The 13,655-nt window shown below is 40.5% G+C and overlaps 1 protein-coding gene across 1 annotated transcript in view; it reads right to left on the bottom strand.

The window, feature by feature from the left end:
* Window positions 1–4,988, bottom strand: part of APPBP2 (amyloid beta precursor protein binding protein 2) — a 70,078-nt gene extending 65,090 nt beyond the window's left edge. The window contains exon 1 of the mRNA XM_025996071.2: window positions 4,517–4,988. Coding sequence (XP_025851856.1) covers window positions 4,517–4,654 — 138 coding nt within the window. The 5' untranslated portion in view covers window positions 4,655–4,988. The remainder of the gene's footprint in view (window positions 1–4,516) is intronic.
* Window positions 4,989–13,655: the final 8,667 nt, after the last annotated feature.

Below are 13,655 nucleotides of genomic sequence, written 5' to 3'. Positions count from 1 at the left end.
GCATCTTCAAAATGTCTTTGACTCTTTTCATATAATCAGTTCCTCCAGATGAACTTCATATTTAATCACTTTCTATACCAATAATGTTGAGCGCTTGATTCGTATATCAAATAAATTCACAGCTTAAACTGAGATGATCTGACATTATTTATAACATATTACCTTACCATCCAGAGATACACGGTATGGTGGGCTATTTATGGTCCATTATGCCCCTCCCCCACAGTTTTAGTTCTCAATTTATTAATCCCAAGAGCTCTTTATATGAAAAGATTGTTAAATCTTTTGCTGTCAAATGTTGCAAATTTTTTTCAATTTACCAGCCAATTAAAAGATTATCAGAATATTAGTTGACACACTATATAGCTATAAAACAGAAATACATGTAGAAAAAGAAAAAATTCTAAAGTCAGACATTAATGCATTTGTATGGTTTTCAGCCTAAGACTTACAATAAAAGTCAAAATCATTAAGGTTAAGACTGAAAATAATAAACAGAACACATTACTGAAACACTTCACCTGACCAAAATTTAACTCCATGGTCAATTTTGTAACCAGACTAGGACACAAAATAGATTGCTCAGCAGTTTAAAAGATCATAAACTTCAGTCTTTAAAATACCCAGCCCTGGGCAGCCCCGGTGGCTCAGCGGTTTAGCGCCGCCTTCAGTCCAGGATGTGAATTTGGAGACCTGGGATCGAGTCCCATGTCGGGCTCCTTGCATGGAGCCTGCTTCTCCCTCTGCCTCTCTCTCTCTGTCTCTCATGAATAAATAAAAAAAAATATTTTTTAAAAAATAAAATAAAACACCCAGCCCTTCACTCTATTTGCTTTCACTTGGTGTACAATTTTACAATTCCTTCTATTTAACTTTCTATTTCTATACCTAAATGAGCGCTCTTGGTTAAAAGTTATTCAAATTCAAAGATATTATTTTGTAACATACAAATTTTTATTGAACCACCTGTCATTTTTTTAAAGATTTTATTTGAGAGAAAGAGAGAATGTACGCGTGCACAACCAGGTGTAGGGGCAGAGGGAGAGGGACAGACTCCCCTGCTTAGCATGGAGCCAAATGCATGGCTCAGTCCCAGGACCCTGGGACTATGATCAGAGCCGAAGGCAGATGCCCCCTCACCTGTCATTTAAAAAAATTTTTTTAATTTCATTTTTTCCACCTGTCATTAAAAAAAAAAAAAATTTGAGAGAGAGAGGGAGAGGGCACGCACGTGCACGGTGGGGACTAGGGGGAGATGGAAAGTGAATCCCAACCCTACTCCCTGCTGACCAGAGCCCAATGCAATGCCAGGCTGGTTCTCACCATCCTGAGATCCTGACCTGAGTCAAAATCAAGAGTAGGATGCTTAACTCATTGAGCCACTCAGGTGCTTCCCACCTGTCATTTTTTAGAACACATTTTTAGTGAACTTCCCTTCCCATATACATCAACAGCCATTTCCAACTTTAGTCTTCCTACATAGAAGCCACCACTCCTATCCCTTATTTTCAGCAAATGATCTTACCATTCATGACAACTATTCTTTGCAAACTTAACTATGCTGATACTTTATGTACCTATCTCTTTCCATCTGATCTTAGAGAAATAAGTATTCTTTCCCCAAGATCAGTTTAAGACCAATATCTTAATTTATGCACAATGAAGGAAGAAGCAACACTCATTTATTAATTCTCCTGCTTAGGGACTCTACTCCATAATTCATTTCCCATCTCACTTGTACAATTAAACTGTCATTCCAGGGATCCCTGGGTGGCGCAGCGGTTTGGCGCCTGCCTTTGGCCCAGGGCGCGATCCTGGAGACCCGGGATCGAATCCCACATCGGGCTCGCGGTGCATGGAGCCTGCTTCTCCCTCTGCCTATGTCTCTGCCTTGTGTCTGCCTCTCTCTCTCTGTATGACTATCATAAATAAATAATATTAAAAAAAAAAAAAGATTTAAACTGTCATTCCACTTTTGTTTCTGCCATTCAGCCAATAAATAGACCCTAGTGTCTCCATTCTTTAAAAAAAATTCCTTTTACGTTTTATTTTACCCTTTCTACATATCAACACCTCTCTCCCTTCCCTTCCTCAGAGAGCAGTCAGAATGCCTACTTCACCTCCCATTCATTCCATAACCCCATCTCCTAAAGCTGTGCCTTTACTTGAAGCTATTCACAAAAAATTAACACACTGACACTGGACTACAACAATCAAGAGGAATGGGGTATTTTTTGGTTCCACAAATATTACAACTTTATCTGTGACAGTGCCTATTGGTGGAAGTTGGGACTGCTGAAGGAATCTGATTATAAATTTCTCCTTGGTTCTAAGTTAGATAAAATTAAACTGTAAACAGCCTCTTAAAATGTTCACAAATTGGAGCAGGGGATGAGTACTTCATACTCATATGCATTAAAATGCTTAAAAAGTACCATATTTATGTAGTGATACCGTGTTTTAGAGCAAAAGTTCCTTCTATTTCCAACAAAGATTAGTAAGTCAAGTAATTAGTTCTATAAATGTCTTCCATCAATTATCTCAAAATGCAAAATCTTCACAATCAAGAAAGCAAGGAACACAGGAACTCAATACTAAGTATTAGCCCTTGTCTAAGTTACTTAGTTTCTCACCTTTAACACAGGGTTATGCCTTACTCTATAGTTTGTGAGGATTAAACAAGACAACACATGTAAAAGCACTTAGCATAGTTCCAGGCACATTTTAAATGCCTTCTTTCACTTTAACACAATGCCACACTCTCATCAGACATACAACTATTTAGAAGTGTACCAAAAAGAAGCAATATTAAAACTTTGTAACTACATGAAACAGAAAACGTGGCAAAAGCACCATCTGTTCATACTCGTAATAATCTTCAAATGAAAAGCTTCAATTAGAAGCAAAAGTTACTAGAAGATGGTCAAGAATATTTTGAGAGAATTCAAGCAGTAATCGTACTTTGCTTGAATTTCCAATTATTTCTTCTTAGAGTGTAAAAGATTACATAAGATTTAATAAAATGGACCGAGTAAGCATACACACAAAGCTGTAGTTTCCCAGGCTGAGAAAGCCAAATTTAAACACACCCTACCTTAGGAGGAATGAATCTTAAATACACAAAATTTCCTTAGATATATACAAAAGTAAATCAATGTATCAAAGACATATGAGATGAAGGGAGATTTTCTCTACACCAGGGCCAAATAATAAAATGAATTACCAAAACAAATCTTCTCCAAATATTTATGGAGTAAAAAAATCATTTGAATTATTAGAACTGGTGTAATTAGGCTGGATTTAGTAGAATGCAGCAAGTCAGCTGCTTTCTGAAAAAATATTCTGGGGTGGAGAAAGTGGGCGAGCTTCCCAATAAAACAACTGCCATAAAACAACCATACATATATAAGAACATACACATCTGTTAAATATCAGTTTACACTGTGTTCTAGCCAAATTACTAATCAAGGGGAAGCATTTAAAATCTAAAAAATAAACTCTACTCCACTTCTGGTCACATTTTGCACGGGTAGCTACTGGAGAGAGTACGAGTTATCCACGCCGTTTCAAGGCAATGAGGACCGAATAATAAGTCCACTGTGCACATTCAAACGCGGGAGGGGGGAGGAAAGGGAGGCTCCGAGTCCATAAAGTTCTCCTCCCTCCCTAAACACTGCAAAAATTGTCCACGTCTTAAGACACTTACCCTTGAAACTCCTTGGAGAGTGACTTGGGAGACTTTTTGTTCAGATTTCTGAGGGGGAGCTATTTAGGAATGCTGCAAGATTGCAACTTTCAAACACACGAACATAAATTCTTAAGTATTTTTTTCTTTCAGGAAAGATTTTTTTCCCCTTTCCTTTCCAATAGTGTATATTATTATTGTTATATGTTAATATACTCACATATTAACAAAATTCCCAATCATAAACAAAAACCAAAGCTTTAAAGAATATACGAAAAAAAAAAAAAACCATACAACTATTAATTCCGAGTAAATCCTCAACTCCCTCTCGATTAGGATGAAAAAGGAGAAACGAAGTACACAAAGCAGAAAAAAATGACTTGGGAAAAGGGGCGACAAAAGGAGAAAGTGGGAAGGGGGTTTAAGAGCAGAGCAAAAAGTTCAGCTGATGCTGACATTTAATCTGGGTTAAGGGCAGAAAATATCCTGAAGACACAGGCTAGAAGTGAAGGACTGAGTGGGGCAGTGGGACAACAGAGCAAGTGCACGCAAAAGGCCTGCCCAAGATGAGGGGGCACAGGGTAGGAGGGAACACCGAAAAACGAGGAGACTCATTAGGAAGAGATAGCAGCGATCAAGGCCCAAGAGCTTGAGAGAGGATACGGAGACAGGGTCTTCCTATACCGGCAACGCCGAGACCGCACCAGATGCCTCGGGAGGCGATCCTGCTACGAGGGGTGAGGGGTTAACTGCGGGGGTTCGCAGACGTGGAAGGGGGTGCGGCCCCAGGGGTTGCGGCAGGGGAGCAGAGAGCAGGCCCACGGCCCGTACCTTGTAGTAAACATCGAACTGGATGTTCTCGGGCAAGGAGCGGATGTCTCGGCGGGAGCGGATGTAGTTGTCCACGACAGCGGAGATGGCGGTGTTATACAGAGTCTCTGGGATCCACTCTAGTTCCACGGCCGCCATCTTCCTTCCCTCCTCCTCCGCCTCCTCCGCCTCCTCCTCCCGAAGGCCCCCGCCTCCCTCCGTAGCGAACTCGTCTGCGGCCCCGGAGGATTCGGACGGGCGGCGGCAGCCACGCGGGCACAGGGCAGAAGCGCACGGCCGTCCTGGCTCCTCCCGGGCGAGCTGTAGGGTAGCCGCGGCGCACGCAGGCCCGGGTAAACAGCGGGGCACGCAGCCAGAGAGAGCCAAGCCCAGGCGTCACATTCCGGGTTTGAGAGAAACCCGAGTTCCGTCCCAGCGCGGAGCTCTGCAGGGGCGGGGCTGCGTGTGCGGCGTCATGACGTCAACGCACGCTGACGCGCCGGAGGGTAGGAATGCGGCAGGCTGAAAACTTGGGAAGAAAAGAGTCGTGATGCTTCCCGCCGAGATTGTATTTTCCGAGGGGGCCCGAGGTGGTGGATGAGGGTGGGCAGGTTGCGCTGGGGTGAGGAACCCTCTCCCGTGCCGAATTACGCGGGCGCCTCCGTCCCTTCAGCAGATTCCGCCTGGAGAGTTCTTAGGCATGGACCTTTTCGAGGTTCAGGTAAAAGTTTGAATCCTTTCCTCATTAAAATGCACATTATCAGTACAATGAAAATTACGCATTCAGACAATTCAGAAGGGATCTAAACACCCTTCCTCAGACACTGGTCCCTAAGCCAAGTTAGGAAACTCTGGTCCGGGAAACCAGGGCTTATCATGGGTCATTGTATAACCATTTGCGTTGTTTGAACTTTTTACCATATTTACTTTTTCCAAAGAAAACTTACAAACAGAAAATGAGAAAAAGAACTGTAGAAGAATTTGGCAGGAAGGTTAGCCTGATTATGGAATTACAAATAGTGGTGAGAAGAAAGGGGTTAATTGCTGGCTGTGTCAGGGCTTAATAGTAAGATAGAAATGAAGGTTTCAATTTTCTCTCATAGTTCTAGTCCCAGTCTCAAGAGACTATTGAATAATTGAGAGTACTTGTTTCAGCTCCCTTCCTTATTCAGCCTGAACATCTGCTATTTATGTAACTTAATTTTCCAAGTTGGCCACCTCAAGAACTTTGTGCAATATATTTCTGTTCTAGGAATTTAACAGTTGCTGTCTGTAATTGATGACACCGTCTGATAGTCACCCTGTGACAATGTAAAACCTAAAGACAATAATGATAAAAGGAATTGGAAGTGATTCTTCCAGTTTACCCGGTATTTCTATGTTAAATGGCTAAGTAATTTGGTAAAAAAAGAAATACACTTAATTCTTTTCTCCATGAACCTAAGATAGATATGGTTGGCCTTAAGGGTTGAGGACTTACTAAGTAAAAACAAAAGCAAATGCCCAGTTACATTTTAATTTCAGGTAAATAATGAATAGTTTTTAATCTAAGTATGTTGCATGCAGTAGTTTTACACACCCATTTCAAGTCTCTCAAGCACATGAGTTCCTTCAGCAAATTCTGCATCAGGAGTTCTTAGATCTTTTGAGGCTGTTTGAACCTCTTTCCACAAACATGTATAATTTTCCATGCAAATATTGCATGGGACATATTTACACTAAAAAAAAAAATATTTATTGTTTATCTGAGAATCACATTTAACTGGGCATTGTGTTTTATCCAGCAACCCTACCTCAAGGGATCCATGAATCCCCTGAAATTGAGTGCAGATGTTCTAGGACATTTTGGCTGAATCAGGAACTGGGCTCAGTTCCTATAAGCAGATTAAGCTGTGTTGGACACACATTGATTGCTATATGGACCTTAGTGCTGTTAGGCAGAATTAAACATCCAAAAATGTATATAGACAAAGGAGTCTTTATGGACAAAAGGACCTCTTGATCCCTTCTTCATTGTTTTGAGATTGACTGTTATTAAAATGTATGTGATGGTCTGGGAGGCCCTGACATAGGGCAGACAGATTACCTGAAAGGACAGGCCCCTGAGAATTAAATGTTGGAGGAATCAGGACCAGTAGCTGCCATGTGTACAAAGGATTAAGCATCGAAGGAGCTGAGTGAGCCACCTAGGTACTCCATAAGTACCTTTCTTTTGAATCTGGTTAGATTGTGTCTGCTCCCACAAGTAGAGTCCAGCAGAAGTGATGCTAGGTCAGAAATGGCCATACAGAGTCCATTTTATTCTCTGGAATTCTCATTCTTGGATTCCCAAGGCACCATGTTAATAAGAGGAACTATCCTGAGGCAACCATGCTTTCAGAAAGCTCAAGCCACATGGAAAGACTATGTGTAAGCACTTTAGTCAACTGAGTACAGCCTTTGAGTCATACCACATCGGGTACCCGTTATTTCGGTGAAGAAACTTCCAGATGATTCCAACTCCACAACATTTGAGCCACTGTCAGCCACTCCAGTGTTCCCAGCTGAGGGCTCAAGAGTCACAGAGCTGAGACAAGCATCCCTGTTCTACTCCATCTGAATTCCTGACCCACAGGAGCATAATAAAATGGTTGTTGATGTATCACTAAGGTTGGATGGTTTATTATAAAGTTCCCAGGAACCCATCACTTTAGACTGCATATTGAACCTCTTCCCTTTCAGGGCTACATATTGCTAAGGGTATAAATGCATTCATGAAAATTATAAAATTCATAACCTGTACTGGACAGTCTTAACTCTCTGACGATGGCTCTGCTACACTACTTATAAGACTGAATTGCCTAACCATAGAGTATCAGCATAGAGACAATGATTTTTATCCAACACTTGAAGAATCTTTCAGAGCCCTCCAAGTCTACACCCGCTTATTCAACACCCGTTAGCCACATATCAAAAATCACATGGACCTCATAAGTAAGATTGTCGAGGTACATCTATGGTACAACACATGATAGAGGCAAAATGACTGAGTCCTATAACTTGTTATCACCAAAGAACAGAGCGAGGGTTTGTCAACAAATTCTTGTCACTTAGGGAAATAATGCAGATAGGAGATTCGGCCCAATTCTCATTCCTCTGTACTATTACCCATATCTGTAGACAATTTGTGCTGATTCCGTTGTATATAATAAAGACTTACGGGTCATTTTTGGAAAGACACAAAATAATACAGTGTGAGAAATACTGTGATAGTTTGCATAGGACATTGTAGGAGTGTTAAAGAGGAGATAATGAGTTGGTTGGGGTTGTAGTAATGCTATAAAAGTTCCAATGTAGGTCAGTTCTCAAAGTATTTTTAGTTGCAATGAAATTCATAGGAAAAGAACACTTGAACAGATTTACTTGGACAATTAAAAGTAGGTTTGTTTTGCCACGACACTATACCTCTGATTTCTGGGAAATTTACTAATTATTAGAATGTGAAAAATACAGGAAAAAATGTGAAACAAACTTGTAGTTCTTTAATTGTGACAGTGAAAAGTTGTGACTTTTTCAATGAAATAGAAATAGGAATTAGGTAAGCTATATACAAAGTGATGTAGTCATATAATAATAACTTGAGCCAATCCGAGAGAAATACCATTATCCTGCGTGAGTGGATCCCATCCACCTCCAACTCACCAAATAATTTAGTTAAAATATACAAATGAAGGGCACTGGGGTGGCTCAGTTGGTTAAATATCTGCCTTTGGCTCAGGTCATGATCCCAGGATCCTGGGATCAAGCTCCACATCAGGCTCCCTGCTGGGCGGGGAGTCTGCTTGTCCCCTTCCCTATGCCCCTCCCTCCACTCATGCATTCTATCCCCCCCTAAAATAAATAAAATCTTTTAAAAATATATTAAAAATAAACAATAAAATACACAAAAGACACAGATACTTAACTTAGATGACAAAATCTATAGTGAGCCCATTTACTGAGGTTAAACAACATACTGAAGGATTTGGGTCCAGGTTTGGATTTTGTTTGTTTGTGAGAGAGCACGGGGGGTTGCAGAGAGAGAGGAAGAGAGAATCCTGAGATCACCACCTGAGTTAAAATCAAGAGCTAGATGCTTAAATGACTGAGCTACCCAGGCACCCCTAGTTTGAGATTTTTTTAAGTTATGATATATCTATAAGATAGACAGGCAGACTTGGGAAAGGTTTCAGGTATGAGGGAGAACAAAACCTTGATAGTTGTTTATGATCGTTGAAGACAAGAGAGTATATTGAAATAAAGAAAGAATGTATATTCCAGAGAAAAGAAAAAACTAAGAGATCATATTATAATCTACTCTGTAACATCTCTTATAATGATATCATGTCAATTATATCATGTGTGGATGCCTTATTTCCTCAACGGGTGCATGAAGATCTTGAGGACTAGATAGTAAATATTGTGTATTTCAGATACCAAGCCTAGTGCAGACATATGTGAGCATTTAATAATTAGATTAATAAATAGGCCTTCCTACCTCTCTTGGGGAAAAACCACACAGTTGGCTACATTGCAAAATATTTACTTCCTTTACACTCAAATTTTCAAAAACACATACTTTAAAGTATTTTGTTCCTTTTTTATTTTTTATTTATTTTAAAGATTTATTTATTCATTCATTCATTCATTCATTCATTCATGAGAGGCAGAGAGAGAGAGAGTCAGAGACATAAGCAGAGGGAAAAGCAGGCCCCATGCAGGAAGCCCGATGCAGGACTCAATCCCAGGACTCTGGGATCACACCCTGAGCCAAAGACAGACGCCCAACCACCACCCAGGCATCCTTGTTCCTTTTTAAAAAGAAAAAAAAAAAAAAGATTTTATTTATTTATTTGGGAAAGAGAGCATGAGGGGAGGGCCTAAGGTGAGGAGGAGCAGGAGAGGGAGAAGCAAACTCTTCACGAAGCAGGAAGCAGTATGTGGGGCTTGATCCCAGAACATTGGGATCATGACCTGAGCTGAAGGCAGATGTTTAACTGACTAAGCCACCCAAGCATTCATATATTGTTCCTTTAAAAAAAAAAATTGTGGCAAAATATTCATAACATTAAATTTTCTATTTTAGCTATTTTTAAATATACTAAGCATTGACATTAAGTGTGTTAACAATGTTGCGCAGTCATCACCACATTCATTTCCAAAACTTCTTCCTCAGCTCCACCAAAAACTCTGTACCCGTTAAACAATGATTCCCCATTTCCCCCTCTTTCCAGCCCCTGGTAGCCTGTAATCTGTTTTCTGTCTCTATGAGTTTGCCTATTCTAAGTACCTAATATAAGTGGAATCCTGCCTTTGTCCTGTTGTGCCTAGTTTATTTCATTTAGCATGTTTTGAAGGCTTATCTATGTTGTAACATAACAGAATTTCATTTTCTTAAAAAGATTTTATTTTTTATTTTTATTTATTTACTTTTTTAGAAAGTATTTTTAAAATTTGTTTATTTAAAATAAAATAAAATAAAATTTGTTTATTTAAAATAAAATAAAATAAAATAAAATTTGTTTATTTTAAAGAGAGTGCAAGCTCGTGAGCCAGTGAGCAGGGAGAGAGGCAGAGAGGGAGGGAAAGGGACAAGCAGACTCTGTGCTGAGTGTGAAGCCCTACATAGGGCTTGATTTAACAACCCTGAGTCTACAACCTGAGTCAAAATCAAGAGTTGGACGCTCAAGTGACTGAGCCATCCAGAAACAGCATATTTACTTATTTCCTTTTTAAAAGCAGGCTACTTGCCTAGCGTGGAGCTGAATGTGGGGCTTGAACTCACAACCCCAAGATCAAAACCTGAGCTGAGACCAAGCGTTGGATGCTCAACCGAGTCACCCAGGTGCCCCTAAAGATTTTACTTTTGAGGGATCTCTACGTTCAATGTGGAACTCCAATTTACAATCCTGAGATTAAGAATCGCACATTCAATTGACTGATCCAGCCAGACACCACTTTCAGTTGTTTTTTGTTTTTGCTTTTACCCCCTTTTATTAGTGTTTAAGGCTGAATAATATTCCATTATATGTATAAAATACATTAGTTTTTCCATTCATTTGTGCATGGCCATTTGGGTTGTTTCCAACTTTTGGCAATTGTGAATGACACTGCTATGAACGTAAATATACAAACATCTGTTTGAATCCCTGTTTTCAATTCTTTTAGATATATACCTAGGAGTAGAATTGCCAGATAATTTGGTAATTTTACCTTTAACCTACTGAGGAAGTGCCAAACTTTTCCACGACAGCTGTACCATTTTATATTCCCACCAGTGATTCACAAGGGCTTCAGTTTCTGCATATATTCACTAACACTTGTTATTTTCCATTTTTTTCATTTTTTGATAATAGCCATCCTAATGGCTGTAAATGTATTAAAATATTTTTGTGTTCCACCAAAATTCACATTAGAATTATGAGCTAGCCCAATAAGAAGAGAAAGTATAGGGGCACCTGGGTGGCTCAGTCAAATAAGCATCTGGCTTTGGCTCAGCTCATGATCTTGGGGTCCTGGGATCGAGCTCTGAGCTTGGCTCCCCGCTTGACAGGAAGTCTACTGCCTCTCCATTTGCCTACCTCCCTACTCGTGCTTTTTCTCTCTCTGTCTGAAATAAATAAAAATCTTAAAGAAAAAATATATTAAATACATAGTTGAAGAGGCTAAAGTTATGTTGGAAAAAACAGGCAATACACACCAAGAGCCTTAAAAATATGCAAATTCTAACTTAATTTGTAGATATTTTCTCACATGTTCAAATAGACATATGTATAAGGATGTTCAAACAGCTTGTTTATGTGCTTATCAGTTTTAAAATATGAAGGGCAGCCCTCCCCCCAGTAGACAGCGCATAGAATGGTTCTATGCTATTTGTTTTTAGTGAGAGGACACAGAAGAGGGAAACAAGGAGCCTTTTCTTTACTTTTGCATTTTAAAATTCTAGGCCCTGCAGGGAAACAGAAAGAATTTATATGCATAGACAACACAGTAGATTTGATGAATAGAGCTTCTCCCTCCCTTCCAGTTTCCCCGGAAAAGAGAAAGAAAGGAAAGGGGAAAACCCAAAGTAAAAAGTATAGGAACCTGATAATGGTGGAAGTGCCCTATACCCTGTCCCCTCACCACGACTACCACTTACTTCTGCACCTCTGTATGGATCCTAGAGTATAGGATAAAAAAGGTTTATGGTGGTCTGAGTGCAGAAGGTTTACTTTCATAAGTGGAGTCTAGAAAGGCAGTAAGAAGGGGCATCTGGGTGGCTCAGTGGTTGAGCATCTGCCTTTGGCTTGGGTCGTGATCCTGGGGTCCTGGGATCAAGTCCCACATCACATTCCCTCTGGGGAGCCTACTTCTCCCTCTGCCTATGTCTCTGCCTCTCTCTGTGTGTGTCTCTCATAAATAAATAAATAAATAAATAAATAAATAAATAAATAAATAAATAAATAAGAAAAGCAGTAAGAATGCATAGTAGGAATGGTTGCCTGATAGGCTCAGGCAAGTGAGCCTAAGACAACATCACAGGGTCCCACAGCATGATATGGGAGTGGTAGAATAACTTTCTTTAATTACCTGAGGGTAACCAGCATCTATGAAGGGCTTTGAGCAGCCCAAGAATTTCTCAGAATGATTTGTGCCCAAGAGCCTTACACGGCCTCCCAGAGCCACTGGCAACCTGTCACAGGGGCTGATAATTCCAAAGTACCAGAGAGTGCCCATGAGAGAGAGAAATTTGTCTCTTTAAGAACCACTGAGATCCAGGGGTACCTGAGTGGCTCAGTTGGTTAGGTGGCCAACTCTTGATTTCTGTTCCAGTCATGACCTCAGGGTTGTGAGATTGAGCCCCAGGTCAGGCTCCATGCTGGATATGGAACCTGCTTCAGATTCTCTCTCCATCTCTCTCTGCCTCTCCTTCATCCTGTTCAGGTGCACACACTCATCTGTGTGTGTGCGCACTCTGTCTGTCTCTCTCTCTGAAAAAGGGAAAAAAGAACCTCTGAAATGCAAAAGGAGAAAAGTACAGCAGTGATGGGCACAGACCATGGCAAAGATCTAAATAGGATGCTGATGGGCAGCCCGGGTGGCTCAGCGGTTTAGCGTGGCCTCCAGCCCAGGGCCTGATCCTGGAGACCCGGGATCAAGTCCTATGTCACGCTTCCTGTATAGAGCCTGCTTCTCTCTGTGTCTCTGCCTCTCTGTGTGTGTGTGTCTTTCATGAATAAATAGATGAAATCTTAAAAAAAAAATAAATAGGATGCTGATCATTAGCCAGATAACAGATCTAACCTTTTTTAGTTCTTAGATTACATGACTCAAGATTCAAATGTCAAGGACAGAGAGTCTGATTAGCTAGCTTGGGTTATGTTCACCTTTGGCCAGGGGAGTACAAGGCAATATAATTGACTAGTTACCAAGGCTATATCAAGTAGAAAAGGGGTGGTTACCTAAAAAAAAGATAAATCAGGTGATAGTACCAAAAAATGAGGTCAGGGATGTCTGGCAAGTAAAAACTACAGATATGTATTGTATTTACCAAGCATATTCCTGGGTCAAAGATACAATACCATTTAAAAAAAAAAAGATTTTATTTATGTGTTTTGAGAGAGAGAAAGAGAGAGAGAGAGAATGATACAGAGAGAGCATGAATGGGTGTGTGGAGCAGATGGAGAGGAGAAGGAGACTCCCCGCTGAGCGGGGAGCTCAGTGTGGGGCTTAAACCCAGGATCCTGTGATCATGACCTGAGCTGAAGGCAGATAATCGACTGAGCCACCAGGTGCCCCAATACTATCTTTAATCTACTTTCTGTGGGCAGCCTGGGTGGCTCAGCGGTTTAGCGCTGCCTCTGGCGACCCAGGATTGTGTCCCATGTTGGGCTTCTGCATGGAGCCTGCTTCTCCCTCTGCCTGTGTCTCTGCCTCTCTTTCTCTCTGTGTCTCTCATGAATTAATAAATAAAACCTTTTAAAAAATAATCTACTTTTTAAAGACATAATTTATATACAATAAAAGGTACACATTTTAAGTGAACAAGTTGATGACTTTGGACAAATGTACAAATGTATGTAACCACTACCCCAATCAAGGTGTACATTTCCATCTCTCCAGAAGTACTCTGCCCCTTTGCAGTCAGCCTCCTCAAATG

The sequence above is a fragment of the Vulpes vulpes genome, chromosome 2 (genome assembly GCF_048418805.1).
Source record: "Vulpes vulpes isolate BD-2025 chromosome 2, VulVul3, whole genome shotgun sequence".
In the NCBI taxonomy this organism is placed as follows: domain Eukaryota; kingdom Metazoa; phylum Chordata; class Mammalia; order Carnivora; family Canidae; genus Vulpes; species Vulpes vulpes.
This window is presented reverse-complemented; position numbering and strand designations above follow the sequence as displayed.